The sequence below is a fragment of the Limanda limanda genome, chromosome 18 (assembly GCF_963576545.1).
Source record: "Limanda limanda chromosome 18, fLimLim1.1, whole genome shotgun sequence".
NCBI lineage: Eukaryota > Metazoa > Chordata > Actinopteri > Pleuronectiformes > Pleuronectidae > Limanda > Limanda limanda.
Genome location: NC_083653.1, coordinates 8,892,524 through 8,920,337, shown reverse-complemented (window position 1 = coordinate 8,920,337; position 27,814 = coordinate 8,892,524). Strand labels below are relative to the sequence as shown.

Sequence of the window (27,814 nt, the reverse complement as noted above, 5' to 3'; positions counted from 1 at the left end):
TGCTTCTTTTTGGCGAGTAGAACGTGGTACGTAGTTGCAGCCGGTGGATCCAGGAGCAGCAGTACCGACCCTGGCGTCTGCGAAACCTCAAACTGCAGCCACTGACACCAGTGCCAAGGTATAGACCACTATTCTGTCATGGGCTGCTTCTCTACATCTACCTGGATGTGTAAGCTTTTCTTGTGCAGCAATGTTCTCATATGTTTACACACGAATATGATATGTAGGGCTTTCCACAAGGACATAAAGTAGCAAATGGAAATTATTGGTTATTTTTTCTTTTGCAATCAAAAAACATGTGATGTAATGTTAGCATACTTCAGACTGCTGTGCTGTCCCTCCCCTACTTTCTAAGACAACACGGCTGCACAGTGAGAACAGGCAAAACCAGTACATTTACAGAGCAAACAGGAAAACTAAATATTTGTTTGTTTTAGTTTTTCTTTGGAATTGTAGCAGTAAGAGAAACCTGATGTAGTTTGGGAAACGCAGGAAATCACTTGTGGGAGTGGTAATACTTTAATTCTACTTTAATAAGTTCTAAGAGATCCTCTTGAAGCCTGGCAATGTTTATTATGCCATTTATTAAACATCTGATTAATTAAACAGATTAATTAAACTTGTATTCATATAAGCACTGGTAGTGAGGCTTATTAAACATCTGGTGGTGTTTATTGAATGTGCTTATTCTCTCGAGCTCAGTACAATATGGCCAAATATACGAATTAACCAGAGAATTAAAGGCTACAACGGACAGTAATAAAGTAACTGAGTAGTGTCGTAGTAGAGAATGATTTATACTGTCTTCTGTGTTTGTTAGTGATATAGAGATTTCCAGAGCTCAGATGCCCAAACCAGTGGACCAGCTGGCTCAGGAGGTCGGCCTGCTGCCTGAGGAGCTTGAAGCCTATGGCAGGAACAAAGCTAAGGTTCAACTCTCCCTGTTAGACCGACTTCATGCTGAGCCTGATGGGAAATATGTACTGGTTGCTGGGTGAGCGTGACTTACTGATCTGCTGAATTTCCTTCAGTGCCCTCTAGTGCTTAAACCAGCAACATAATAGAAGTAAGCCCTACTGGTTACCATTTAGGGGACGATGGCATGCATTCCCGCTGTCCATACTTAATTAGTATTATTTGGAGCTTGAATAATGATTCCCAGTAATACGAGTCATAGCTTGGTTGTACAGTGACTGTGGTCATGAAGTTAATACATAGATGAATTCATATTCATATTTTCTCCACGTCTAGTATAACTCCCACCCCACTTGGCGAAGGTAAAAGCACGGTGACCATCGGCCTCGTCCAGGCTCTCACCGCCCATCTGAAGCTCAACTCCTTCGCCTGTCTCCGGCAGCCGTCCCAGGGACCCACGTTTGGGGTTAAAGGTCGGCTATGATAAGTTCGATATCCTTCCTCCTCTCTGTACCCTATGCCTTTCCAGTGATTACATTATAAAGGGATAGCTCATCCAAAAAATAGAATTCACTCATTATCTACTCACCACGCTGCCGATGGAGGGGTGGGTGAAGTGTCTCAGGGGTAAACAGCGTTGCAGCGGTAAACCGCGTTGCAGCCAAATCCAATACACCTGAAGTAAATGGCGACCACCTTTTCCAATGTATAAAAACAGAATTACTTACTGCTCCTGTGATGTCATCCATTCACATTCAAATTTGTGTCGAAACAAGGTCATCTACACCATGTTTTATCCTGAATGTGCTCTTATATCCTCCTCAGGAGTTTGAGCGTGGATCACAGAGGACATTTAGGCTAAAAACATGATGTAAATGACATCAACTTTGAATGTCTGGGCTTGGGTGAACTGTCCCTTTTAAGCCTGAAGCTTTATTTTCATGTTTGAAAGGATGTCCAGCAGCTTGAAATAGTGGAAAGAATCTCTGATTTTTGTTTTGCTTCCTGTTGAAAACATTGAGGGGGCTCTGAACACGGACAGAGACTGGCGCCCAAAGCAGCGGCAGCACTTAGGAATGTATCAATAACTGCGAGATACGCTATCTTTGTCAGTGTGAGTCTAGCGGTTCGTACCCTGCTACGTTTTGTGCCGTGGGTGGAACGGTTCACCCAGAGTCCACCACTCAGCATTCCTCCTTTGTGCGTCCCTGCCCTGTTGTCTGCCTCTGACTGTGCTACTACTTCTTTGTGCCTAGGGGGAGCTGCAGGAGGGGGATATGCCCAGGTCATTCCTATGGAGGAGGTAAGACACACAGAAGGACTGGCGGTGCTTGCTTCAAAAGGCTCAAGACGTCCAGAGAGTCCCACAAAATACGCACACTCGCAACCCCTGGAGCTGTGGCATAACATTGCTTGTGACTATAGGCTCTGTCTCTAAAGACGGAGAGGGAGGTTCAAAGCTGCAGACACGTAGTCTACGCTCTGACGGCCTCCTTTTTCTCGAAACAAAACACCAGCTTTTTGTTATGCATGTTGCTTCCATCTCTCAATCTTCTCTCTGCACTCCTGTAAGAAAAAAATCTAATGTTTAGTTTCCTGTAAAACGAAAGGGCTCATACCAAGAAGAGAGAATATGAGTCATAATATTTTTAAAGACGGAGGGGACAAAGTCGTAACCTTGTGAAGATTACTTTGTTCTTATCCTTATTTATCATGTGATACATTTACAGCCTTTGATCCTGTATTTTCTATGGGGTTTTATTATCCTTCTGCCCCGGTGGTAGCCAGAGGATTTATGTTTTTTAGATTTTGATGGTCAAAGAAAAATATGACTTTTACCTCATAATAATTACATTTAATAATTTGCCTGTGAGTCAAAAGTGAATGCTCTGATAATGACAACATTTCACACAAATATATAATATGGGATCAAAGTGATTACGTTCAATTTCCAAAATGGCAAAGGTCAACTTCACACTCCGCTTCTTAAACAAACACACACACACACTGTGTTCTAACACATGAAAATAACAGTTCCTCCTTTTCTTGTTTCTGCTCATCCCCTTTTCTCCTTTTATTTCATCCTCCAGTTCAACCTCCATCTGACTGGTGACATTCACGCCATCACGGCTGCCAACAACCTGGTGGCAGCAGCCATCGATGCCAGGATGCTCCACGAGGCGACGCAATCAGACAAGGTGACTCGGCAATAACTTTTCAGCCCATTCGAACACAGAACTTCAGAAAGTGAACCTCCCTTTGTATACGTACTACAATCTTATTATGTGGTCAGAGACAGCTCTGTATCTGTAAAATCCCTTTTTGTATTGTTGTGTGTTCGCTGTGATGCTTCCTACTCAGGACCATAACCCAATCTCCCCCCAAGGCACAATTAAATGTACATTAAAATGCATATACTTCACAATATTGTACCATAACGTTGTGTTGTACCTCTAAGGCTCTGTTCCATCGACTGGTCCCATCAGTGAATGGAGTCAGACGATTTTCACCCATTCAGATCTCCAGGCTTCGTGTAAGTCTAAACAACATCACTACTGTCAATCACACTTTCTAACCCACAAGACTGTTGTGCATGTCTGATTTAGAGAATGTGCGTCTGTCCACTAGGGGACCTCAGTGAGCCTGTCTATAGTTACCTCCTCCCTGATGACGTTTACTCCAAATATTTGTTTATGTCTATAATAATACAATAATGTTGTCGGTTTTTATCACTACTATGGCTTTTGCTTATTTATTTATTCTAAATGGCGCAGGATGTACATTTTTCACTATTAAAATACATATGACAGATGTTGTGGCGATAGAAAGGAGAAGTTTTAATCTGAGCTACATCAGTGTTTTCCCGTCCTGTTGGATAAAGGTCTGTGGAATGAGAATTTAATATGACTATAAAATATTTATTGCTCTTAATGGACGGAGTGATAGAGAAATAGTAAGAGCTCCCTCAGTAAACCTTTTGAACCCGATTGCTTCATAGTAATTTAGTCTGGATTTGTTTTTCAACTGCTTGGATGATGCCGTGCATCTAGCTAAAGTGAACATATTCAGAAGTGTACTTCTACTTTGAGTATAATTATAGGAATTATCCATTTATCTCAATATATCAATGAATTGCTGTATCCAGCATTACCCCCATAGGTTGGATCAAAATCTGGTGACACAAAGTTTTCCAAGTTTCCAAGTTCTTTGATCTTTCTTCTCTCTTCAATTCCAGCGTCTTGGCATCAACTCAACAGACCCAGCGTCTCTCACTCCACAGGAAGTTAGCACCTTCGTCCGTCTGGACCTGGACCCTTCCAAGATCACCTGGCAGAGAGGTATATCTAGAAGTGTAGCACTTAACACCAAGATCAGCTGACTCAACACTGACTTGAGGGAAATAAAGTTGAATTTCACTTGGTCTATGCACCACCTTTCCCCCTTAAACTCCAAATGAAGACAAAAAACTGTTTAAATGTGGGAAATATACTGGGGGGTATGCTGTGATCATGTTGACTTATCAGGCAATGTGATGTTATATCAAAACCAATATAATGGTTATGACACAAATCTATTTTAAATAGTTGTCTTGACAAACATTCCATGGCCCATAAAGATGATTTTTCTGAGGAATGTCAGCAAATGCAGTGCTGAATTAAAAGTACTTTCCTTTTTTAATAAATCAGTCTTTATAAGTCTTTAAACTGTAAACCTGCCTGTTTGGACCGGTTTGTTTTCTTTGTCTGTGGTGATGTTGGTTGCAGCTTTCTTTCTGAAACTGTAACTTGAATTCTCATCAGTGAAAATCATTGATGACAACTCTTTCTGTTCTTCACATCTTATGTAGGAGTGTTGCAGGTATTTGTCCTAGGATGATAAATGTGTGTATAATATGAGAGGGCTTATCCTCCTCTGTGGAAGCTGTGTGGGTTTAAAGTTGTTAGAACAACCTGCCCTGTGTTGCTATGACTGATGTGGTATTTACTCCAGCTGCTCCACGGGGGATTCTCCAGAGACGCAACCCTGGAGATTAAAAACAGATTTACCACCTAATGTTTCGTGGGTGTGACCAGTGTGTCTGTGCGCTCGTGACACAAACCAGGTTTTTTTCATTTTCCCTTCCATTACATCAAACCAGCATGAGAAAATAAGGGAAGACTGCTGTGGTTTCCTTGCTGGTTCGTGACTACTGCAAACAGAACAACTGCTCTCTAGACATTTTATCAGAGAGCAGGCGAAGCGCTGAGTGAAGAAACTTTTAAAGTGCTTTCACTGTGTCAACACCTACTCACAATAAGAGATAACAATTTCTCTTTTTGTCAGTTGTTGGGATTTCTTATGCGTGGAAGCCTGAGAATATGTGATATTTGATCCAGGCTGTAGAGGCATACATTTTCTATGTGTCTCAGGGGTCAGAACAAATTATATTTACTATTTTATTAAAAACGTATGTCTCTTTTCTGTCATTGATATTATGGAAGTTTTCCCGAGCATGAAAACTGGCGCAACATTAATGACAGACAAGTCATAAACCTTTAAAATCTGAGATTTTACCAGATGTTTTGCAAAAACTTAAAATGTCTTTTTGTCCTGATTTTCCAGTTCTTGATACAAACGACCGCTTCTTGAGGAAGATCACAATTGGACAGGCGAGCACGGAAAAAGGACACATCAGAGAGGTATGCAGCTCTAATGCCTTTACAATCTCCATTCCTCTGAATTTATGAAATTTCTTTATGAAATTCTCTGGCACCTGCGGTCTTGGTTTTGGGTTTTTTGGACTGACACATGATGATGCTCACTCACAAGCTGGATTCAGACGTACACTAAACCCCAGACATTCTCCTGAATTATCCGGAGAGGTGAATCTCAGAAGGGCCTCATGTGAGAATACAGCTTTTGGCGATATGGACAGACGCCGGTTGGACAATCTCCTGCTTTGTTCACACGTGAAAGACCAACTGTGTGCGGACATTCAAAACTGTTACCGACAGTGACTTCACTGCAGAGGCTTTGCTGCTGGGTGTCATTTACATGGGTGGAATATTATCATTATGTCGTTTTACAGTAATGATGTCTAAAAACCTACACACACACACACACAAACGCACTCTCCACCGTTTCCTTCTTTGACCACGATGAATTCCAGAAGTTTTTCACCCGTATGTCTTTAGTAATGACTGCCTAATGAAATCCTGTAAATATACACTTTACCTCAATTGGAACCAAGCTGTTCTAAGTGAAAGCAAATGTTTAAAGAAGCAGAAAAATTACCCGCCCACACACACACACACACACACACACCTGGAGCAACCTCTAAGCGGGTTCAGCATATGCTTACATTTACCGCCATCAGTTCGTCCACTCTGTTTGCCTTTCATTCCGGCCCCCCCTCCCCCACCCCCACCCTCCTCCACTGCTGGATACACTATAGCCCCTCAGGGTGTTATCACTGGGAGTGGGAATAGAAATGTTGTGTTCTTTAGAGGATTGATGTGGTTTAAGTTATGATTCTGTCTTTGGCCACGGAATGGAGACGTCTTTGGTTTTCCATGCTCTACCCTGTGGGTAGTTCCCATTCACTCGTTTTCTCTCCTTTCTCTCTGTCATAAAGTTGGAGCTCAGTTTCACAGAAATCAATACAGAAAGTCCCCTCAAAAAGGAGCAAAACAAGATAATGGTTTCATACTTTTCCTCCAAAATCGTCATTTTGAAACCAGGCCATGGTCATTTGACTTTTCTCCTCCTCATGTGATCAAGCTGGTGACTTTGAGGTCTGGATCTCTTGTCTGCCAGTCACTCGGGTAATTGCCGAATTGTTTTTGTTGACACAGTCTGATCCCTACAACACTGTGTTCTCAAGACGAGTGAGACACTTTTAAACCTATTGTCCCTTATCAAAATTATGTCCATATATTTTTTTTTTTAAAGCGATAGTTTTTGCATCATAGGTGCAAACTTACACATGAATTTAATCTCGAAACATCCGTGAAATTGCATGAATATCAGTTTATTTGTTTCTGTTGTTTACATTTTGTTTGATTGTCCTTTTCTCGCACTGCAGACTGGGTTCGACATCGCGGTGGCCAGCGAGATCATGGCCATCCTGGCTCTGGCCGACAGCCTGGAGGACATGAGAAACAGACTGGCACGCATGGTGGTGGGGACCAGTCGCTCCGGGCAGCCCGTCACCACAGAGGACCTGGTGTGTGTTACTGTGTAGTCCTTTCTCTCAGGGAGTGTGGGAATTTCAACTCTGGCAGTCTCAGTTTGCCCCGTCATCAATACATGTCAGAATTTCTACACTGAAGATATTCAGACAGCTTAGGTTTTGCCTCTCGCTGTTTCTTAACTCAGTTACACTAAGATACAGAAATGAGTTTGAAGATTAAGAGTGTCAGGCGTTGACTATTGGATTTTTAAAAGTGAAAGCTTAGTGTTTTCTGGCGGGAATTTATCCAACCCATTGAGGAAAGAGCTGTTTGAGATCGACCGCCCTCTGAAGCGTTTAATATTAAAGGTCTGTTGGCAGAGAGAACTGCAACTGAAGATGATGGATTGATACGAAAGATAGACTAGATAGACTAGATAGATAGATAGATAGATAGATAGATAGATAGATAGATAGATAGATAGATAGATAGATAGATAGATAGATAGATAGATAGATAGATAGATAGATAGATAGATAGATAGATAGATAGATAAATATGGATGGATGCATATATGAGAGAAAAAAGATAGATGGATGATAGATACAAAAGAAGGAAATATGGTTAGATGAGAGATACAAAAGACAGATAAGATTGATGGATCGCTGTGAAAGTTTGATAAGATGGATAGAGAGATTGATGGATACATATACTTTATTGATCCTGAGACAATTTACTACACAAAGTGAAGGCAAACCTCTTCAACATTTTTGACAACCTGCAAACTTACATTCATTTGAAAGAAACACTAAATAAATAATAATGAACAGTGCTGCAAAGTGTGTTGACGTGTAGAAAAACTCCTCATTGCCGTTATTAACTCTCGATTATCTGCGGTTTTCTGTCAGACTTTTCACCTAAAAATGTCCTCATTTCCCACTTTTGCCCCTAACACAGTGCAGCACCACCTCCCCCCTTTCAAAACAACGTCTCGTCTAGGTGTAACCTGTGACTTAAACGTTAACCAGGCCTCTTCGCACCCCTCACCAGACCCAGATCTATGGGCTCAGCTGGCTGCGGTTTTACAACGAAAGCTGCAGCCTGACTGTGTTGTTTCAGAGCCGCACGGGAGGATCCCCTATAAAGTTACATTAGTCCGGTTAGTCAGGATGCAAAAACATTACCACATCTGCAGAGCCAGACCCAGGGGGAATATAGTATAGAACTGTGTGTGTTCGTGTGTCCAGTTTGATGACCGGGCACAATTTTGAAGCAAATCTTACCCGCAGCGTTACTGTGGTGCTGTTTATCATTTAACAAACTATTTCTTTACGTCAGCATCAGTTGTTTGTATCATTGAGGTAACGTTTTTAATCTGAATCCCAATAACCTGTTCCTGTCTGTCATATTTCCTTCTTCCTCCCTGTCAGGGTGTGAGCGGAGCACTGGCGGTGTTAATGAAAGATGCCATTAAGCCCACCCTGATGCAGACCCTTGAGGTGAGACACCCACATAACCCCACTTAAATTGTCGTTATCCGGCTCCACGTAGCGTCTTCTGATGAATATCTCGTTTAAGAAATAGGCTGAGGGTCCGCGGGGAGAGGGGAAGTGGCACTAAACCTACCTCTGCTGTCAGAGAGAAGAGGAGAGTGCTCCAGTGAGCGCTTCTAAGAAAGGATGATAGATTGACCTTTTTCTCCCATGGCTCTTTATCTTAATAGTAGTTAAGCAGAGGGCAGGTGGAGCTCTTGGTAGAGGCCACTCGGTCCCCACTTACACAACTATCAGTTCTGGGTGTGACGACTTATGCCATAACACAGCCTCTCGCAGCATCTGCTTCTCATTTGGCTTTTGAGCCATTGCCATAACATGAATGGACATGCGATCACACAGGCACGAGTAGTGACCCTAAGCTGTCCCTGTACTACTAAGAAAACACCCAACCCTGGAGAAAATGGAGGGGAGTGGAGATTAAACACACTGACGGATCATGTCTGTTACTGTAGGAGTCTGTTTAATGGAAGCAACAGGTTTACAGACTAATGTCTGAAACTAACTTCAGGAAGGGATGAGAATGTGGCCTTGAAAATAATCCATCCCCCTGTGCTCGGCATAAATATGAGTGATAGAGAAATAATCACCATTTTACCACCAAATCTTAGCTGGGAATATGTTGACATCACAATATTTCCTTATACAAATGGTTTTAAATTACATCTTGTGCCTCTGCGTTTAACTCTACAACATTTCTACAAAAACATCTTCTCCTAATGGTGTATATTATGTTCATGGTCCACATTTTATTTTCATTTTACAGTTGTATTCTCTTGTCTACCTCATTCTGACCTGCCTGCTGCTGCTGTAACAACTGAGTTTCCCCAGTATCAATAAAGGTTTATACTCCTATCTTAGATTTTATAAAACAAAAAAAAACCTTTTCATACAACTATTTGGAAATCTTATACAACGGCTGTCGAAATGGCCCTAAATTATATTAAGATAAAAGTACTACACTGTGTTTTCACATTCTATATGTATTATATTGTTAAAAATTGAACTTTAGTCATATTTTTTATTGTTTATTTTCCCCTTATATTAAACTTAATGTCTAATACGAGACACTGCTTCACCTTCTCAGGAGACTGGTGGAGCTTTTTGTGATTTTCTGACATTGTATGGACTGAATAGTTAATCGAGAACATATTTTACACGTTGATCAAATGAACCAAATTTGATATTTATCTGTAGAATTTGTGTAAATGGTATAAATGATCTTATGAGCTTTTCACTAAGTCGGCATAGAAAATGACATTGGTTACCAAACCTGAAGTTTATACTACACACAATGTTTGCAGTCAAGCCTCTGATAACAGTTTCGACTTTCCTTTGTTGTTGTCGAGCTATTTTGTGTTTGTTTGCTCTTTGTTGGTTTCGAACAGAAAGCTTGATTACATGGCGGGATCGGGCAGGATCACATAAACACACACTGTCCCACATTGGGTGTTTTCATGGGTGTAGAAAGGGGGGGTGGAGTGGAGCATTCAGCAGAGATTTGGTTACTTTGTTTTTTTGGGAGGAAGCGCTGCAGTGCTGTTGTGTGAAACTGTTTCCTGTGTGGGTTTCCTGTGATTTTGGTCAGGGAGCTGGTATCGGGAACCGAGCGGGGGCCCCAAGAGCTCCATGAGAACTTTCCGTTGAGCTTGACCGCCTGTTGTCTTTGTGCCCTCTTCGCTTGGGATGGTGTGTTCTGTGTGTGTTGAATACAGACCGACGCGATGCAGACGCTGTGTGTTTGTCTGCGAGAGCGTACATTCCTGTGATCTCTCAGATGAGGCAGGAGACAAAAAGCACACAAGGAAAAAGCGGTAGTTTCTGAACCCACGTCTACAGTCGTTCTGTGCGTTTTTCAAACTTCCTGTCGACGTGGAGTTCGAAGGAAGGAAGGCGTGTAAAAGCCTTGATGGTCTGCCCTGTGACTTCAGGCTTTTCCAGCTTGCTTAAAATCTCAGCTGGGAATATTTTATTAGCGTGGTTCTCTCCTGCTGCTGCCGTCCAGGACAGTACGAGTGATCCACAGGAAGAGGATATAGTGAATCTTCCTGTTATTGTTCGTCTCCCTTCCTACTCATCATACGATCCGCTTGTCCACTAAACCGAAGAGGTGATACGTTGGACTTCTCGTTTATTTCCACTGTCATCACCCTGTTGGCGCTCGTTTATTTCCTGAATCGCTTTCCCTCGTGCACAGATGTGGAAAGTGTGAAAAGTGTGAGCGGGGTCGAGTTAAGGTTCAGACGTTGCAAACACACATGGAAATCCACGTAATGTGTGACGTGTGGTGTCATACATTGAGGAATAGGGCAACAGAGGTTATTGAATGGGTGTGTTTGACATCAACCTGTTGTCCTCACCTCCTTTTCCTTCTCCCTTCGTGCAGTTCGATGCTGTCGAGTCTCTACCACTATTTGCATAGACAAATAGAGTAGTGGCAGCGTTTGTCAGGGCCTTTTTTAATAGTTGATTTACTCCCCCAAGAGGGAGGTTGTTTATGCAGGCGGAGGGAGAGGTATGCAAACAAAAGCTTAGAAAATCGTGGAAGGCCTTCCCATCCTTCCCCTTTCCTCCTCCTCAAGGAATTCGCAGGCAGTTTAACAATGGGTCAGTTGGCTCTCCACCGTTTTTCATCTTGACCAGTTTTCTCCGTAATCTCCCTTTCTCCCTCACAAGCACGGTGACCTTGAAGAGTAAATCATCCCTCGGTGCCTGTGTTCTTTGATGCTTTGCCTCGTGTCCGTTGGAGGCACCCTGCAAAAACATCTTTGAATAATTCACAGTTGTTGCCTGCAAACCTTTTTTAGAACCGATCTCCTGTCTGTTAGATAACAGCAGCCGAGAGTCTGAGCAGCGGAAACGGTTTGTAGAAGAACCAACACATACAGCCGCTGCGACCTGACAACTGAATAGTTAGGACGCATAACACATGGGCGCTTACTGGTTGAGCAGCAGGTCCCCGGTTAGATTTCCGCCTGGCCGGACCATTAACTACGTAAATACACTCTCCCCTTCTCTCTCACCCCGTTTCCTGTCTATCTGTTTTTGCAACAGTATTTTTATCATATTCATAACTCAAGGTGCACGGTACATATAACTTGGCATGTGAAAGTATAAGTGTAAAGACACAACTAACTTAAGTAAATTCTTCAGAGGAATATACATTTTCCACATTATCAGGCACATTTTTCCCATTTCGGTTATTGCAATGTATGATTCCAAGCAAGAAGTGTAAGACAAACCTTGGCTTCTCTCTAAAGACTCAGACCAAACAATATTTAGGATGTGTCCCAAGCAACACATTATGATTCACCGTCTGTTTTACATCCATAACCGAGCACATTTCTGTCTCTCTGGTAGAAACTATTTCCACCAGTGCTGTTTCACCTATTGTGATATTGAAGTCAGCATCGCGCACAAATTGCAGAAAGTCTCATTTATATGTTACAGGCAAAGTTTAGTTCAACATATTTCTGGCCCAGAACTGGTCTGTTACACCTGCCCAGTAGTAAACATTCAAACTTTCAAAACTTATTTTTTAGTTAGGCATTTCATGTTTACATCGTGTATATGGCATTTGTTTTACATGTATTGCATTTTCCATGGTCTCCTGGTTGTGTTTGTCTTCTTAAATCTTTGTAACTATCAACTGAAAGTAATTGTGAGTGTAATGTACAGAAAACGTGCACTTGAAGGGCTCTGGTAGTTTGTGTGTGCAGTCTTTAGTGAGTAATTCAAATCAGCAGGGGGAGGACGCCTGGCCCACGGTCGGGCTGGCGTGCCAGTCGAGTACTTCTTCACTTGTGCTACTGTTTAGACAAACACGGTACCAGCCAAAGGCCACTCACACGTACATGTTGATCCTGGACGTTTGACTGAAAGACGTCGCATTTAGTATGAAAGAGCTGGTTAGTCCTTATTTAAACTTGGTTGAAGAAGTTGCTGTGGGCGACACTGTTTTCTCACCCCCTCCTGTATGTTTGTGTGCCTCTCTCTCGTCTGGTTGCAGGGTACTCCAGTGTTTGTCCACGCCGGGCCTTTTGCCAACATCGCCCATGGCAACTCCTCGGTGTTGGCAGACAAGCTGGCTTTGAAGCTCGTCGGACAGGACGGCTTTGTGGGTGAGAACACTCCGCCTGTGCATACAGATCACACAGGCACACACACACGAAGGCAGATGCACAACCTCAAAACCTCTTGGCAGTGACAGACAACAAGAAGTTAACTGTCGAGTCCCAGATGTTGAGGGATTTAAGCTTCCTGAGCAGATTCAATGATAATATACATTTTACAACAGTCGTGAAATACAGCTTGTTCCTCTACTTTGTGACCTTTAGCCTACATTTGTCTTACTCCTGGTTCTGGCTCCGTTCTACCTGCCTCGGGTCGTCCGCCGCTCTGGTGTCCTGCTCCTGCGTAACTTTCTAGGAAACCGCTGGAGAGGTCACTTTCAAAAACACAAGAGGGAGGGGAAGGAAGCAGATTGATAATCTTAAGTGTGCCTGGAATGCTTTAGAGTAAACCACACTAATCCCCTCAATGTCAAAGCATACTTGAGTATTTCCACTTTTATCTGTCCATCCATCACCGTGCTCTCCCACCCTCTTATTGACTTTGGCAATAGAAATATGTTTGGAATGCATGCGTGTGCAAGTTTGTGGGGCTTGCGGTGCATTTGATGTACATGCTACTCTCCTCGAGACTTGTATTTATGTGTATTTGAGACATGTTTTTATTTTGACTGAGGACAATAACAGGTCAACAAGGGTAACATTACGACAAGCTGTCATCTGGGAGCGCGGAGGCTCGAATGCGCTTTCTAGACCTCCACCCCACTTGTTTTCCATCTGTCCATCTCACTCCCTCCCTGGTCTGTGTGGTTGTTACCTGACTCTCAGGTATGCCAGGAACTCAACCTCCCTCCTCTTCCTCCCTGAGCAGCTGGGATGCATGTACCCCCGCCTCACCCCTTCACTTTCCCACAGCCTCCCCTCGGCTCTTTTCCCTGATGCTACAAACATTACCTCCCTCGCACTGGAATCACTAAAGAGAATAACAACTAAACAGCAAACAAAATCTGAGTGTTTCTAAATGATCGAGTTTCATCATCAAGTTGAAGTTATTGCTAATTTTGGCACAGAATGACATGAAGTTATCAGACAGGGTTAAAAACACCAAACAACATCACCAGTTTGACTAAACTACTTTGATTAGACATAAGATGGAAGTGACACTTGAGATTTTGGGAGTATCCCTAATATTTGATGATTTAGTATATACTCTAATCGTCAAGCACATTTGTACAGAATTAGTTTCCTTCAATATACCCAGCCTACAAATCATGGTTTTAGTGTAAACGGTCTTATCCGACCACCAGACCCTGCAGTTCCCCTCAGCTGTGGGTAGAAACCATTTGGTTTTACTGCTTGCAGCTTTATTACTGTTTTTATTCACTCTCACTGGTCTCATCAGTCTTGTTCCCAACAGGAAACTATGCACACTACCTTCTAACAGGCACACGACCAGTTAAAACCCAATGTTAGCATGTCACTGCATTTCACAGATCTCATTTCAACCATTGACTTGACTTTAATGTTATTATATGAATGGATGTGATAGTGAAAACCAAAAAACTACAAAAAGCTTTAATAAACAGGGATCTTTCTTTTGAAATCTTTATACAACCCCACCACAATGTCTTGAGTTATTTATACGGTGCAGTTTAATTATTTCCAAACCTTCCTCTCATGTGGCAAAGGAAGAACATGAACTCTCAATGAACTCACCGAGGCAGCGTATGAAAATACTCAGGGGCTGTGCTTCATCATGCTGGATGTTACATTGATGGTTTTTCAAGTCACTTTGGAATCTGCTCTTAAAATGTCGAAATTTTGTTGGGAGGGGGGGGATTTCATGGTGCCAGATGTGAGGGATTCCTGTATCGTTTACAGGCTGGAGTATTGAACACAAATGAGATGTGAGATTTCCCTTTCGGCAAAGCCTCGTTAAACAACAGCGACAAATCATTTGGGCTTTTAAAGAAGTGACCGCTGAGAGATGATGATGTCAAATATTTCCAACACAACAGTTTTCTTCAGCTACAGCTTTAACATTTCTGTTTTGTTTTTCTGCTTTTGTTGGTTTGATATCGTAAACTGAATATTTATGTTCGCCAAACCCCTCGATTTATTGAGAAAACAACCAACAGATAAATCCATAATAACGATAAATATTAGTTTTAGCCCCAAACAACACAGTTTATTATGGAAAGTGTTTGAAAGGAAGTCGATGATGGTGTTGATGTAGCCTATTTTCCAGTGTTTTTATTGGCCAGGGTGCTGATAACACTGCTCTGACACCACCCAGCTCTCTCTCACTCTCTCTCTCTCTCGCTCTCTCTTTGGCCCCACTCACAACAACATCGACCTTTTCTTCCCCTCTCGCTCTCTGGCCTGTTAAAGGTTGTCACACAGAACAGGAAGCTGGCGAGTGTTTCCTTATGACATCCTCTGGGGTCACTCTCCTGCCAGTGTAACGTGGACGGGGCTCGTCGTATTTGCTGTCGTTTCTCATCAGCCGTATATTTTTGTTTTCATTCCTTTTGTCTCTGAATTTGATTTCATCTGATGTATCTGAGGTGTGACTTCTCCTGTAATCACTTTGTGGGGAGGTCACTCAATTGAGGGAAATATCCAGAAATACTCTAGTGGCACTAATGAGAAACACTCACTTCTGTCCGTGACCAAACCCAGTGTTGAGTTTCATGCCTGCAGGTTTTAAGTTTAGAGGTGGTGCAGCCAATGCATTCTGCTTCATGTTAATATTGTCATTTACATTAATTTTCATTTTCAGTTTTATTTGTGTGGTGTCAAACCACAACATTCATAATCTCAAGGCTCTTAACCACAGGCTAAACACGCAGGTTTATAACAGACACTGCACTGGTTGTACGACACTTCCATTCCCTGTCCCTCTCTACCTCACATCTCTTCTTAGTGAATGTATTTGAGAACAATTTATCCAATACAATCTGCGTTGATTCGATTTTTTTATTGATAATCAAAACTAAATAGATTTTCTATCTCAAAGGAAGCAACACAAATCATTCCCTGAGCGCTGACAGCTTAACTGTTCCAGATAAATTGTGAATTTACTGTTAATTTGCCTCCAGACATGCGTCCTGATCACATTTCCTCGCGTCCTTGAATATAATTAAATCACATGTTGTTCTATAAATGACTGTCCACGCACAAAAACACACACCTTTCACCAGCAGAGACAGACGTGCAGGACGTCCTGATAAATGAAAATGGCCCACAGGAAGTGGAGAGAGGGTCTGGACCAGCAACAGATGCTCTAGTGAGAAATTAGCTGACAGAGCGTTATTATAATAATAAATGGTAATATGGACACTCAACATTGGCTGACAGACCCTGATATCGTCTCCCTTCTTCTGCAGCTATTTTGAGTATCATTTAATTTTCTTTTCTCTAAAAATACGCCTTGTTTTATCGTGGAGCATCATCTTGACTTTTAGGCCTCCGCGCTGGCGACAGTCGTGGAGGGAAGGATGAACTGATTGGATTTTGGAGGTCAAGGTTGAACTTTTCAGACAAATGTCTAATTGAATTAAACGTTGAAGTAATGACATTTTTCACAATCAAACTAAATCTAAAGGGCAACTCCATTGTGACACTGTGACATAACTGTCTTTTTTTTAACTGCTTGTTTTGGCCAATATTTAAAGCCATAACTCAGTTTTGAGGCTTAAAACTGAATGCAGGTCTAGCACACAGTATTTTTGATGGTTTTTATCAGCCTTAAGGTTACGACATGCAGTTCCAGGGCATGTTTAGTATTTGAGTTTGTTTTTAACATTGAAAGTGGAGTTTTAATCCTTCACGTTCATTCTTTGTACTAGTTTATTATTACAAATGTATTACAAAAAGCCCTAGTTTTTAACTCGCTTTTTCACATACAAAGAGTTGTGGTTAATTTGGTCTATTCCAAAGCCGAAAGGATCATTCTTGCATTTCAGCTCTTGGCCATTTAGAATTGAACTCATCTACTTCAAAACAAACTTTATTCCCCTGTCTGACAGAAAGTCTCCTGCGCTTGACTTTATTGTTCTCCCCTGGTGGTCATCAAGTGTTCATAAGGTTTGATATTTAGCTGGACTGTAAGGGTAGTGAATACCAACTGGCAGGTAGAAACAGAATTCAATTCAAGTGAATATCCCATCACTCATTTTGGATTTTCACACACCAAAAAAGCACCGGAGTTGTCTCAGAAGAGAAATTGTAAGTCCATCCTTTTTTGCCCTTTAGTCACGAGTTGTTAAAACCTCAATACAAAACGTTAGGTGTGAAACCAAACCTTCGTCTTCCTCTGAAATTGAGGCTTTGGTCAGTAGCGAGTGTTGCAGCACAATGGTGCCACACACATAACAGCAGTAACAGGAAGTCTTATCTTAACAAGGCCGTCACTGCAGGTGGACTATTTGCTTTGTTTGGAGCCAGTTCAAGAGGCGTGTGTATGGTGAACCCATTACTCGATACAGTGTTACTGCTCACACACAAACACAGACACACTCATTTCTTATTTGAATGAGGTCCGTCAACTTAGCCCACATGTGTATGAAGTTGTATTCTGATTGAAGCAAACATTATGATCAACATAAATTAAAGTGGTGGAGAGGAAACGAGTAGAACGATGATTCTGATCAGGTCGTCCTCTCTTGTTATTGATTCATCAATGTGTAATTCCCTCTGTGTTCTGACAGTGACTGAAGCTGGTTTTGGAGCAGACATCGGGATGGAGAAATTCTTCAACATCAAATGTCGCGCGTCGGGCTTGAGGCCTAATGTGGTGGTGCTGGTTGCAACCGTCCGAGCGCTCAAGATGCACGGAGGCGGTCCTAATGTAAGTGAACACATCACTGCTAGCGTAATACACTCTAGTCAACACGAGGACGGTAATTAACCATTATTTCGACTATCGATTACTCTGAAGTGATGAATTCTGTTTCCCAAACCCCGAGATTGGCCTCCTCTGATACCTTTTTTTTAAAACTACAAACTAAGATATTCACTGTACTGTCGTTAGAGGAGCAGAGAAACCAGAAAGAACTCACATTTCATTAAATAAAAAACCCTCAAAACGTTTATTCAAATGATCCAAATGGTTGCGGATGAATTTAGTTGTTGAATACCGAACAATTAATCGTTTCATTGTTGTAGCCCTTGTCAAAACAGTGACATGTATCTGTTGTAACAACTTGAACAGCCACCTCTCCTTCTTGGGAATATCTTAATGCCATGTTTCTGTAATTCTTCACGTGTAATAACAGACGCTCACATTATCTCTGACGTATTGGAATAAAGTAAATCAGCCAATCAACTCACATGTGATATATGTTGTTTACGTGACCACAGCCACCCGTCATGAACCGTAACATGCTGGTAAAGGTCAGGAAAAAATACCTGCTGTGTTTTCAAGGAGCTGAAACTCAATAGAAATCAATTAACCTGTTTATGTAGTCTCTGAAAGTTATCTCTGTGCGTATCCATTAAAAGTATATGTTGCACTCTACACACGGCAAGGTTTCATGGCTTTTAAGGGATGATTAACTAAGAGCCATTCAGCTGTTTTTCATTAGTTTTCCAGCGTTGGCATGAAAACATTTCTGATAGCTCACAAGAGTGTTCCAATTTATTTTGAAGTCTATTTGATTGACCCACATGTTTGTAATGAATAAGATTATGGAAATCTGCTTAGAATTTCTTTGTATTTTACTGTTACTCAGCATTCCGTTCACGAAAAGGAAATAGTAGTAACCACTGGCTCTTCTTTGGAAATGTTGAGAAAAAGTATGGACCAAGCCATGAAAACATCAGTTCTCTATAACAAGTAAATGTTTCCAAAAATTCAAATTTGATTGACCCACCTTCCCATGATTAGAATAGTTATGAAAATCTACTTTGAATTTCTTGGTATTAACGTCTGGGACATTCATTAGGATAAGCAGTATTCACTGGCTTTTTCATGGAAAATTAGGACCAAGGCAAATAAATATATACAAAAGATAAAAACAATATGGAAAATTGTTTCCATATAAAATACTGAGATGTGTTAATATGTGATGTGTTTGTGTGTTTTCAGGTGTCAGCGGGTGCACCTCTACCTAAAGAGTACATTGATGAGGTATGAGCTTTTTTAATAAATACAAGCGAGTGCACAAACACACCCACATATATATATATATATATAAGACAACTTTATAAGGAACACAAAGGTTTGCAGAAACATAATTGTGTTGATGTGGGCCCCAGAGTTTATACTGGGATTGTCCCTCAGGCCAAATGTGTGGAAAACTAGGGAAACGCTGCATTGTTTGATTCTGTGTGTGATGCAGTGAAAGAAAATCTATCTGCAACAAGCCTCCAGTTTACCAAAAATTAATCCCCCACCCGAATGCTCACATACTGTCCGTGGCCCATTAACAGGGTTACGAGCAGTCATTCGATTAAAAGCACAAATAGAACCTTTGCATGTGGTTCTGTGCTTTCCGGATGTGTGGGCTTTAGCAGAGTGGAGGTGGGATTCTTATGGTGTGTGTGTGTGTGTCCATATTTGGATAGAATGACTGGTTTCTCAGGCAGCTTCAGCTGAGTAAATAATGAAGCCGTATGAGCATAAGTTAATTGTGAGGCCTGTAACGAGAACCAGAAGTACTGAGCGAAAACAGAGCCAGGGAAATGAATTTATGGGATCTGTATTGCCTTACTGCTCTGAGCCCGCGGGCTGCACAGGCTACACACACACACACACACACACACACACACACACACACACACACACACACACACACACACACACACACACACACACACACACACACTGCAAGATTGCATTATTGTGTTCACGGAGTAGCTGAAAGAATAGCCTCTTAATATTCTTAGAAGTAACTTGAGTTCTGAACACACAACATGAGAATTACTGAAAAACTGCTCAAATTACAGTAGTACCACAGTTTTATTATATCCTGCAATTCATAGCAACACCAAGTATAATGACTTCTCATACTAACATTATACCACTAACAATATATGTATTTCTTTTGAGTAAAACGTAATTGCTAACAAGGGTGATTGGCATAGATTCTGATTTAACTGCTATTAGTTTGGATAACTCCACCTAAATGGGTGAGAAGGAAATGAGGCCATTTAAACTAAGCTTCCACAGGAAGTACAGATTTCCTGTCATGCCCATCAAAAAACTACTCGGCAGGGAAAGACTGGATTTGAGCCTTTTTGTGTTGGAGTTTTATCTCATTCACTACACTATGGGATTGTTGATGTTGTGTGTGTTCAACATAATAGGAACGTGTATTTATTTTAAGGGGATAAATATACCTGGCAGTAGAGATGTGATATATCGAGAGGGAAGACACACACACTTTATCTTCACCTAAATCAATCTTGCTGTAAGTTATTAAATGGGAGAAACCCTGAAGCTACATGAATCATCTGTTTTATTATGATGGTTAATATTTTTGGTGTGCAGCCAGGAATAGTGCATTTTATAGATCTTTTAAATTGACTTATAATCACGCAGACTTCCCCTTCCCCTCTCTCACTCTGTTCCTCTTCCTCTGTGTCCGTCTCCAGAATCTGGGTCTGGTTGCAGGCGGTTGCCATAGCAATCTCAGAAAGCAGATCCAGATCGCAGGTCTGTTTGGGATACCGGTCGTGGTGGGGCTCAACGTCTTCAAGTGAGAAACATGCCGTTATTAACTTATTCATTAGCCTTAGGAGTAGGGATATGATTCTACATCTAATTATTTTTGCCTTTTTAAATACGTTCTTTGTTGTCATGGCCACTGCTCACATTTCCCCCGTGGTGATCCCTCAGGACAGACACCCAGGCAGAGATTGACCTCGTGTGTCAGATTGCGAAAGAGTGCGGCGCGTCTGATGCCGTGCCATGTCACCACTGGGCGCAGGGCGGGCGAGGGTCTTTGGAGCTGGCCCATGCTGTGAACGAAGCTGCCAGCAGACCCAGCAACTTCCAGTTCCTGTACGACAGAGAGGTGAGAGCCGTGTAATGAACCACACATCATCTTGTTCGATGTCTTTATTCAAGTTGCATGACAGGCAGCCGTCATTTTCCCTGATCCTTCCCTTTTCCTGTGTCGGTCACTTTCTGTTTGCAGTAAATGATGATTGTATCTTAAGGAGCTAAGCCAGAGACTGTGGAGATAAAAAAAAAATAAAAAAAACATCAGCTGGTTTGAGTTAGTGAGTTTGGGAAGTTGTGACTTAAATTAACTTATTCTGTTACACTGACATGGGTTTGTGTGTGTCTTTGTGTGCACTTATTTGTAGTGTGCATGTGCCTGGATACCACGAGTCCCAACAATTGGCGTACAATAGGTCCAGGACTGATTTAATTAATGCAGTTGAAGAAATTAGTTAATTACTACCTCTGCCAAGGAGGTCATGTTTTTTCTTTAGTGTTTCTTTTGTCAGCAGGATTATGCAAAGGCTACTGTACAATTTTGCACCGAACTTGGTGTATGGGCAAGAGAAGGACCTAGGGTGGTTCATTCAAATTCATTAACGTTGCAGAAACTGGCATTTTTTTTATATTTTTGTCAATTTCTAAGAAAATAATCTACAAATCTGGGAATTGAGATCTGTGTGTTCATCCACTTTGAAGCGGTTGATTCTTACCTTTTGTCCTTTTATCTTAGCGCTAGAGATATATTCGGAGGAATTGTTCTCTTTGACCTGATGTGTTTTCACCTCTTTCACGCAGATGCCGATAGCAGAGAAGATCAGAACAATCGCCCAGAGAGTGTACGGAGCGGACGATATCGAGCTGTCTCCAGAAGCTGAAGCCAAGATCGATTACTACAATCAACAGGTGAGATCAATGCTGCTGCTCCAACACTAGCCTGAGATCTGGCTACATTGCCGTTAAGAGGATCCCTCGTTGAGTCACTTTGAGTGTCTGCACCGTAACAAGCTCGTGTGTGTAAAGTTGTAAAAGTGGCTCCAGACAGAAGTCATGCAGCTCATCTCCTTTCTCTGTTCCACTTTCTCTCACACTCACATACACATTAATGCGTTATATTTTTCTATTCTGTCTAACCAGGGCTACGGTGCGTTGCCCATCTGCATGGCCAAGACCCATCTGTCCCTGTCCCACATGCCCGACAAAAAGGGCGCGCCCACTGGATTTGTTCTGCCAATCCGAGAAGTTCGTGCCAGCGTCGGGGCCGGCTTCATCTACCCACTGGTGGGAACGGTACGTGGTCAGAAACAGAGCCTTATAGTTCACAGGTCTATAAGTACCTGCATAAAACTGCATACAATTCTATTTTATTTCTTCTTATACAGTATATTTCTTCAATAATCAATTAAAGTCACAGTATCACTATAGTGCAGATGGGTGCTCAGAGCCATAAACTGTTATAAAGATGGACGAGTATGGGACATAAACCCCACCTCCACCATGTTAGCAGAAGGGACACAAGTACTTTTTGGTGTGGTCTGATAAATAAACTCTTTCCAAAGACGGTTTCTGTAATGTCAGTGTAGGTCTTATCAAAGTGGTGATGATGATATTGAGACTTACTCACTATTGGGACTTTGATCCAGCAGCTTTACTTCACTAGAACGTGTCGTCCATCATTCACAGTCTGTAGTTCAAACAGGTTTGTTTATGTAGCTTGTTGACCCTGTTGTTTGTTGTTGTGGGATTGAGCCACACCAGGAGAAGCGGAATTCTCTCCTCTCTCACTGAGCTGGTTGGAGCTGATTTGCTGGAGCCCCTCGGTTGATGAAGGGCTTGGCAGGAAGGAAGCGGCTTCCTGAGCGTTTTGCGTCCCGCTGTTTCACCAGTGTGCCCTGGGGGATGGGCTTTGATAGGCCGAGGCCTAGGTGTCAAACGCCGGGCATGCTGGGAAGGGGTGGCAGTGTCTAGGGGTGGCGTCTGTCCAGCATCCCCGTCATGTCTTTGATCTGCAGTGGCCCGCGGAGCCACTGGCACGCTGATGAACCTTGAACTGTGACTCGTAACCCAAAGGGAGTCTCCAAATAGTTCTTTGAACTCTTTGGCTTAGCCCCTGTCTGCCAGACTGATCCACTGATTGAATTTTTTAAGTTCGAGAGAGGGTGCAGTCCCACCCTGTGTCCAGGTGGGCCCCTGTTTGTCTATCTCCAGCCAGACAATTTTTGGAATAGTTGAACGATTTAATAGACGAAATGCCACAAGTTAATGCCCAGAACAAAAGTAGATAAACCCAATGGAATACGGGCAGAAACCCTCAGCATCATACTTCATCATAATAATGATGTAATAGGCAGGTGTCTTACCGGAGGGGCTGCAAGATTATGAATAGTTTAAAACATGGAGCAGGCATTGGAGTAAAATAATAAGTTACCAAAACTGAGGAAATTATATTTTGATGATAATCCCTGTTTTTTTTATGTAGTACTTTTAGACTTTTTTGTATCTCTAGAGTGAGCGCACTTTTGTAAGTGTACTTCTTTGCCCTCAGGTCACAGTTGACTCAGAAGAAGCAGAAAGATCTCACCAGTAAAACTCCTGAGGCGATGAGGGGCGTCAGTATTGGGGCGGGGGGGGGCGTTGGAAGAGGGTTAAGGGTCTTCACAGGGTAAAGAATCAGGAAGGGGCTGATGTCACTCTTCAGATATGTGAGGGAGGGGTCGCAGGCAAGAACAATACATCTCTGTAGAGTTCATATCCCGCCAGAGCAAACTGCAATGCACCATTAAACACAAACCAGTTCAGATATATTAAATCAGCTCCCTGGACATTCACCACGGTTTAAACTGGTTAATGTTTAACCAGATGTAAAGTGGTTACAGGAGTGATTGTATGTGAAAGAAAACACACAAGATGAAAGTGGAGCCTCGTTTATTTGGCCTCAGTTAGTCCATCGAGCTCCCATCTAAACCAAATCTTATTACCTCATGAATATGTTTTTATTCCTTATATGCATCACCCCTTAAAGTTGCAATGACCGCAGTTCACTCTAATAATTTTCTGTCCTTTTCTGTTGTTCGGCCATGGAGATTATGTTTTTGTGTTATTAGACTGAGCAAAACTTTCCCCACTGACTTCCATAAAATGTTTGAGGAGGGGTGGGTCATGACTCAGAGGGAAGAAGCCAATACATTTGGTTCAGATCCTGATCATGTGGCCGATCCAGTTTTTTTTTTTCATTAATATCTCAGAGAATAATTCATGGAATATATTTAGAGGACCTATACTTTGTGAGAATTTGGTGCAGATTCAAATAAAAATCCATCTAGTTAACACGGTGTCACAAGGGGACAGTTGAGTTAATACTCCGGGCCCTTGTAGTTTTCACTGGGATGTTCATCGTGCTCTCACAGGTGAGTCTCTTCACTGCAGCTCCACTTTTCCTGTCACTGAACCATTCGTCCCCTGGTGATAGTCGACATAAGCAGGATCACTTTGACTTTTAAATTAATGTCATTTAAATTTCACACTTTCACTTCCCTCCCTGTACAATTCAATAATCCTAAATGGCCCAAGTGTTGGCTCGTGAATTCTGTTTCACAATCTCCTGAAATCCTCTGGAGCAATTGTCCTGATTGTTGACGGAGACTTTTCTCCAATAAAATCCGAGGGGGTTAGAAATCCAGCTCCATCGTCCCCTCCGGGGTTTCCCCTGACAAAGGCACATTGTGTTGGGGTATAATGCGAGGACTCATTTGGCAGAGTGGAGTTTCCAACTTTAGCCACAGAGTGCTACGTGTTTCTGCGATTGCCAACTTGTTCTCAGGCTCAAGAGGAGGAGGACGGGCAGAACAGTGCATCTTCTGTTGCTTTGAAAACTTTGAGAGATTGTCTTCACAGTCAGTAACATCTTGAGTAAAGCCTCCAGGTACATGATGAGATCACTGCAGCAACATCTGACACCTGCAGTGGTTGAGACTTGGGATATAATAGTATTGACTCAGGTTGTGTTTAAAAAAGGTTAATTGAAAATTCTTTAGATTTTTTTTTGTTTTCCAATTTAACTGCTGGACATAACTTTTTTGCAGAATCTATATTGGACTGTGTTTGGCTTTAACACTAGTTGTTATATCCTGCTCACACTGTCTGCTCAGGAGGGAGAGAGGGTCGTCCTCTAACCAGAAGGTCGATGGTTTGACGCCCACCTCCTCCTGTCTGCATTGAGACCATTACATTTATAAATAAGTACGATATTTTAGTGGAAAACATCAATTGCACTCAATACGTTCCATGCGAACAATGTGCTGCAGTCATACTGACGTCCTGTAAGTCCGCTCACACTGATTCATCTGTGGTTGAAGCGTTTTGATGGACGTGGTCAGAACAGCGTCATGTAACCGTCCCAGCTGACATCACACCGGCCTGCAATGAGCAGAGAGCAGATAGCATCAGCTCTGTCAGATTGTGTCGCACGGACTCCCTGCTCTGTCCCTTCATGTACTCGCACACAGTTACGTTTCCGCAGACAGGAAACTGTCCGGTCACTTACTCCTGTCTCGTTTCCACTAATGGGCCCATAAAACTGGCCCCGGGTCAGAAGGAAGGAGGCATGCAAAGAATGCCTAATGAGCTGCACGATTTTGTTTCTCAGCTCGGACTGGACTGGGCAAAGTGTTTTTATGGGTCACACAGTTGCTTTTGATCAGATGCAGCGAGCGAACTACCCTTTTTTTTCCCTCCGAGATCTGCGGTGGGTTTCTTTTGGCACGTGACAAAAACCTTCAGTTACCGTGGTCAACATCCGGCCTGTCAAGCTGTCGTTGACTGTTCTTGATTTAGTGTCAATTCACCTGCTTTCTCGTGTTCATGTCACAAATTTCATTAGGGAGAATTTCCCCCTGTCAGATGTTTGTTTTTGTCCTTCGTGAATCCATCTCTGTCAAAAACTCCTCCGCTTCCACGGACAGGAGCGGCCTATCAGCTGGCTATTGTGACAGGGTTCCCACATGCATTATCACACAACACACACACACACATACACTCTACTTATCTTAAATGTCAACTGACTTGCGCTTGGAGTAACATTTCTATCATTTACTTTTTTAATTATTTTACCTTTTCATATAGAAAACACAGCTTCTTATTTCTACACATTTGACAAATCAAAAGTGTGATTCTTAACAACTCCCTGAGCGTCTGCATAGCCTCTTTTCTTCCCGGCCACTGATCTCGATCCGTGGTTACGGGAGCTGCTCTTACCGCTATGACCGGGCACACCTCCTTCATTTCGCCTCGTCCCTGTGAGTCAGCCTTTTGTTATGGATATTGTGATGAGTATTGAGAACAAAGCAGCCACTGTCCACCGCTGAATTCATCACTGCTAAAGTGGAGGTTGTCAACACGTTGAAGGTCCTTGTCTCGGGAGTTACACGAGTCCAGATTATAGTCATTGAGCCGCGTGCACGTTGATCTTACTCTGTCTCATTTCCCAAAGTTTAGACACCAGATCGTAATGGGTTCTCGTCTGCATGGGGCAGAACAGCTGTGTTGTGGTCAAGCCTTCCACATGAGCTGCTGCTATTATATAGATTGTGATCTTACCTTCTTATGAAGTCACTGTTGTCACTGACATTGTTGTGAAACTCCTGTTTTAAAGATTAATATTCAGCTGCCACTATTGTTCCTCAGTCCATTCATTTAGCAGCGGTACAGACTACTTCATTGCAAATCTCAGTGTGAAAAACAAGTTCAAAATCTTTGTTTTTCAGTAGAGAAATATAAATAATATACATTGCAATGCTGTTTTTTTTTTCTATCTTCCTTTGTGTATTGATTTATTTCAGTTATTCAGATGAATCAGTCGAATATACTGTATATATCGCACATGGGAAAATGGGTTCGAATATTTATTTATTGTGCTGCAAGTTTTCGGTGTGGCTGCATTGTCTCAGACAGTCCTTGTATTTTTATTTAGAACCTTTCAATCTGCACTTCTCATCATTTTATTTGCATATTTACGTATTTAGATGTAAAAGTTAGAGGTTTTTTTCAGATTTAAACAAGAAGTATCTGTGATGTCGGTGTTGTAATGATATGAAGACTTTTTAAAGGTGGAGTTTTGACCTTGTGCCTGCCATTTTTTCTCTTCCTCTGTTTCTCCACTTACAAAAGTTTTCACCTGCTGCTTTTCTTATTGTTCCTCAGATGAGCACGATGCCCGGCCTGCCGACCCGACCCTGTTTCTACGACATCGACCTTGACCCGGTCACAGAGGAGATCACCGGGCTCTTCTGAGAATGCTCCGCTTAAGGATAACCATATAGGTATTAACGTAAAAAAATTCATACAAAATATTCTACCATTCCGGTCATCTCACAGCGCTGACGTTATAGATGTTTAATGTTTATATTACCTGTTACATGAGGCTTTATTTTCCCCCTGGAGTTTCCTGCGGTTTACTACCTTCGCCCGGTGCCAGGCCTCCAGTCTGAGCGGCTGCACACGGTTCATCAGCTTGTTTGTGGCTCAGGCTCTCTGCGGTTTTTAAGATCTTCAGCTCCATGTGTGCGTCGTAAAATTCATCCACCCAGTGCACGTCTGACAGGTTTTCATTACGCTTCCTTCACGGTAACATGTTCTAAAGAAAACGCACAAAAAATACAAACGCAGATTACAAACTCATGCTGTGTTTGCACATTTGTGCGATCAAGCCAAATATTTTCTCTGTATGGAAAAGTTACTGAAGTCTTCAAACCATTTTAAGTGCATCTTAAGCTTTTGTGTATTTATTAACTAAGTTGCTGATGTACGCACAAAAAGCCTTTTTTATGGTATTTACGTCTTTTTTCTTACACCTCTCTACTCTAGTTTCCTAACTCTTAAGCTGCTGTACTACCAATGTGAAATCACCATGTTACAAGTTGCACTCGTTATTTTAAGTCAGTTTTAAGGTATTTTTAGATATTTTAGAAGTATTCTATTTTATGTGAGGAAATGTATCCAGCGCATTATTCACATTTCAGGGTTTACCCCAGGGAATTGTGCAGCAGAGGAGCTATAAAAATAACCTCACTCGTTTATTAGATGCCATTTGCTGTGTAAAAAAACCCATTTCCTGTTTTTCTCTGCTTTATTTCATTAAAATGTTCGTATATTTTATGATATTTCTGGGGGTTTTCC

At 42.0% G+C, this 27,814-nt stretch overlaps 1 protein-coding gene across 1 annotated transcript in view; it reads left to right on the top strand.

Annotated features, from left to right (window-relative positions):
* mthfd1l (methylenetetrahydrofolate dehydrogenase (NADP+ dependent) 1 like) overlaps nt 1-27,463 on the top strand; it is a 33,854-nt gene extending 6,391 nt beyond the window's left edge. The window contains exons 10-27 of the mRNA XM_061091676.1: nt 21-118; nt 821-994; nt 1,252-1,388; nt 2,172-2,218; nt 3,006-3,113; nt 3,374-3,448; nt 4,151-4,253; nt 5,518-5,594; nt 6,980-7,120; nt 8,498-8,566; nt 12,630-12,741; nt 17,403-17,542; nt 18,782-18,823; nt 20,290-20,393; nt 20,534-20,711; nt 21,440-21,547; nt 21,779-21,931; nt 26,840-27,463. Coding sequence (XP_060947659.1) covers nt 21-118; nt 821-994; nt 1,252-1,388; nt 2,172-2,218; nt 3,006-3,113; nt 3,374-3,448; nt 4,151-4,253; nt 5,518-5,594; nt 6,980-7,120; nt 8,498-8,566; nt 12,630-12,741; nt 17,403-17,542; nt 18,782-18,823; nt 20,290-20,393; nt 20,534-20,711; nt 21,440-21,547; nt 21,779-21,931; nt 26,840-26,929 — 1,956 coding nt within the window. The 3' untranslated portion in view covers nt 26,930-27,463. The remainder of the gene's footprint in view (nt 1-20; nt 119-820; nt 995-1,251; nt 1,389-2,171; nt 2,219-3,005; nt 3,114-3,373; nt 3,449-4,150; nt 4,254-5,517; nt 5,595-6,979; nt 7,121-8,497; nt 8,567-12,629; nt 12,742-17,402; nt 17,543-18,781; nt 18,824-20,289; nt 20,394-20,533; nt 20,712-21,439; nt 21,548-21,778; nt 21,932-26,839) is intronic.
* The last annotated feature ends 351 nt before the right edge of the window (nt 27,464-27,814 follow it).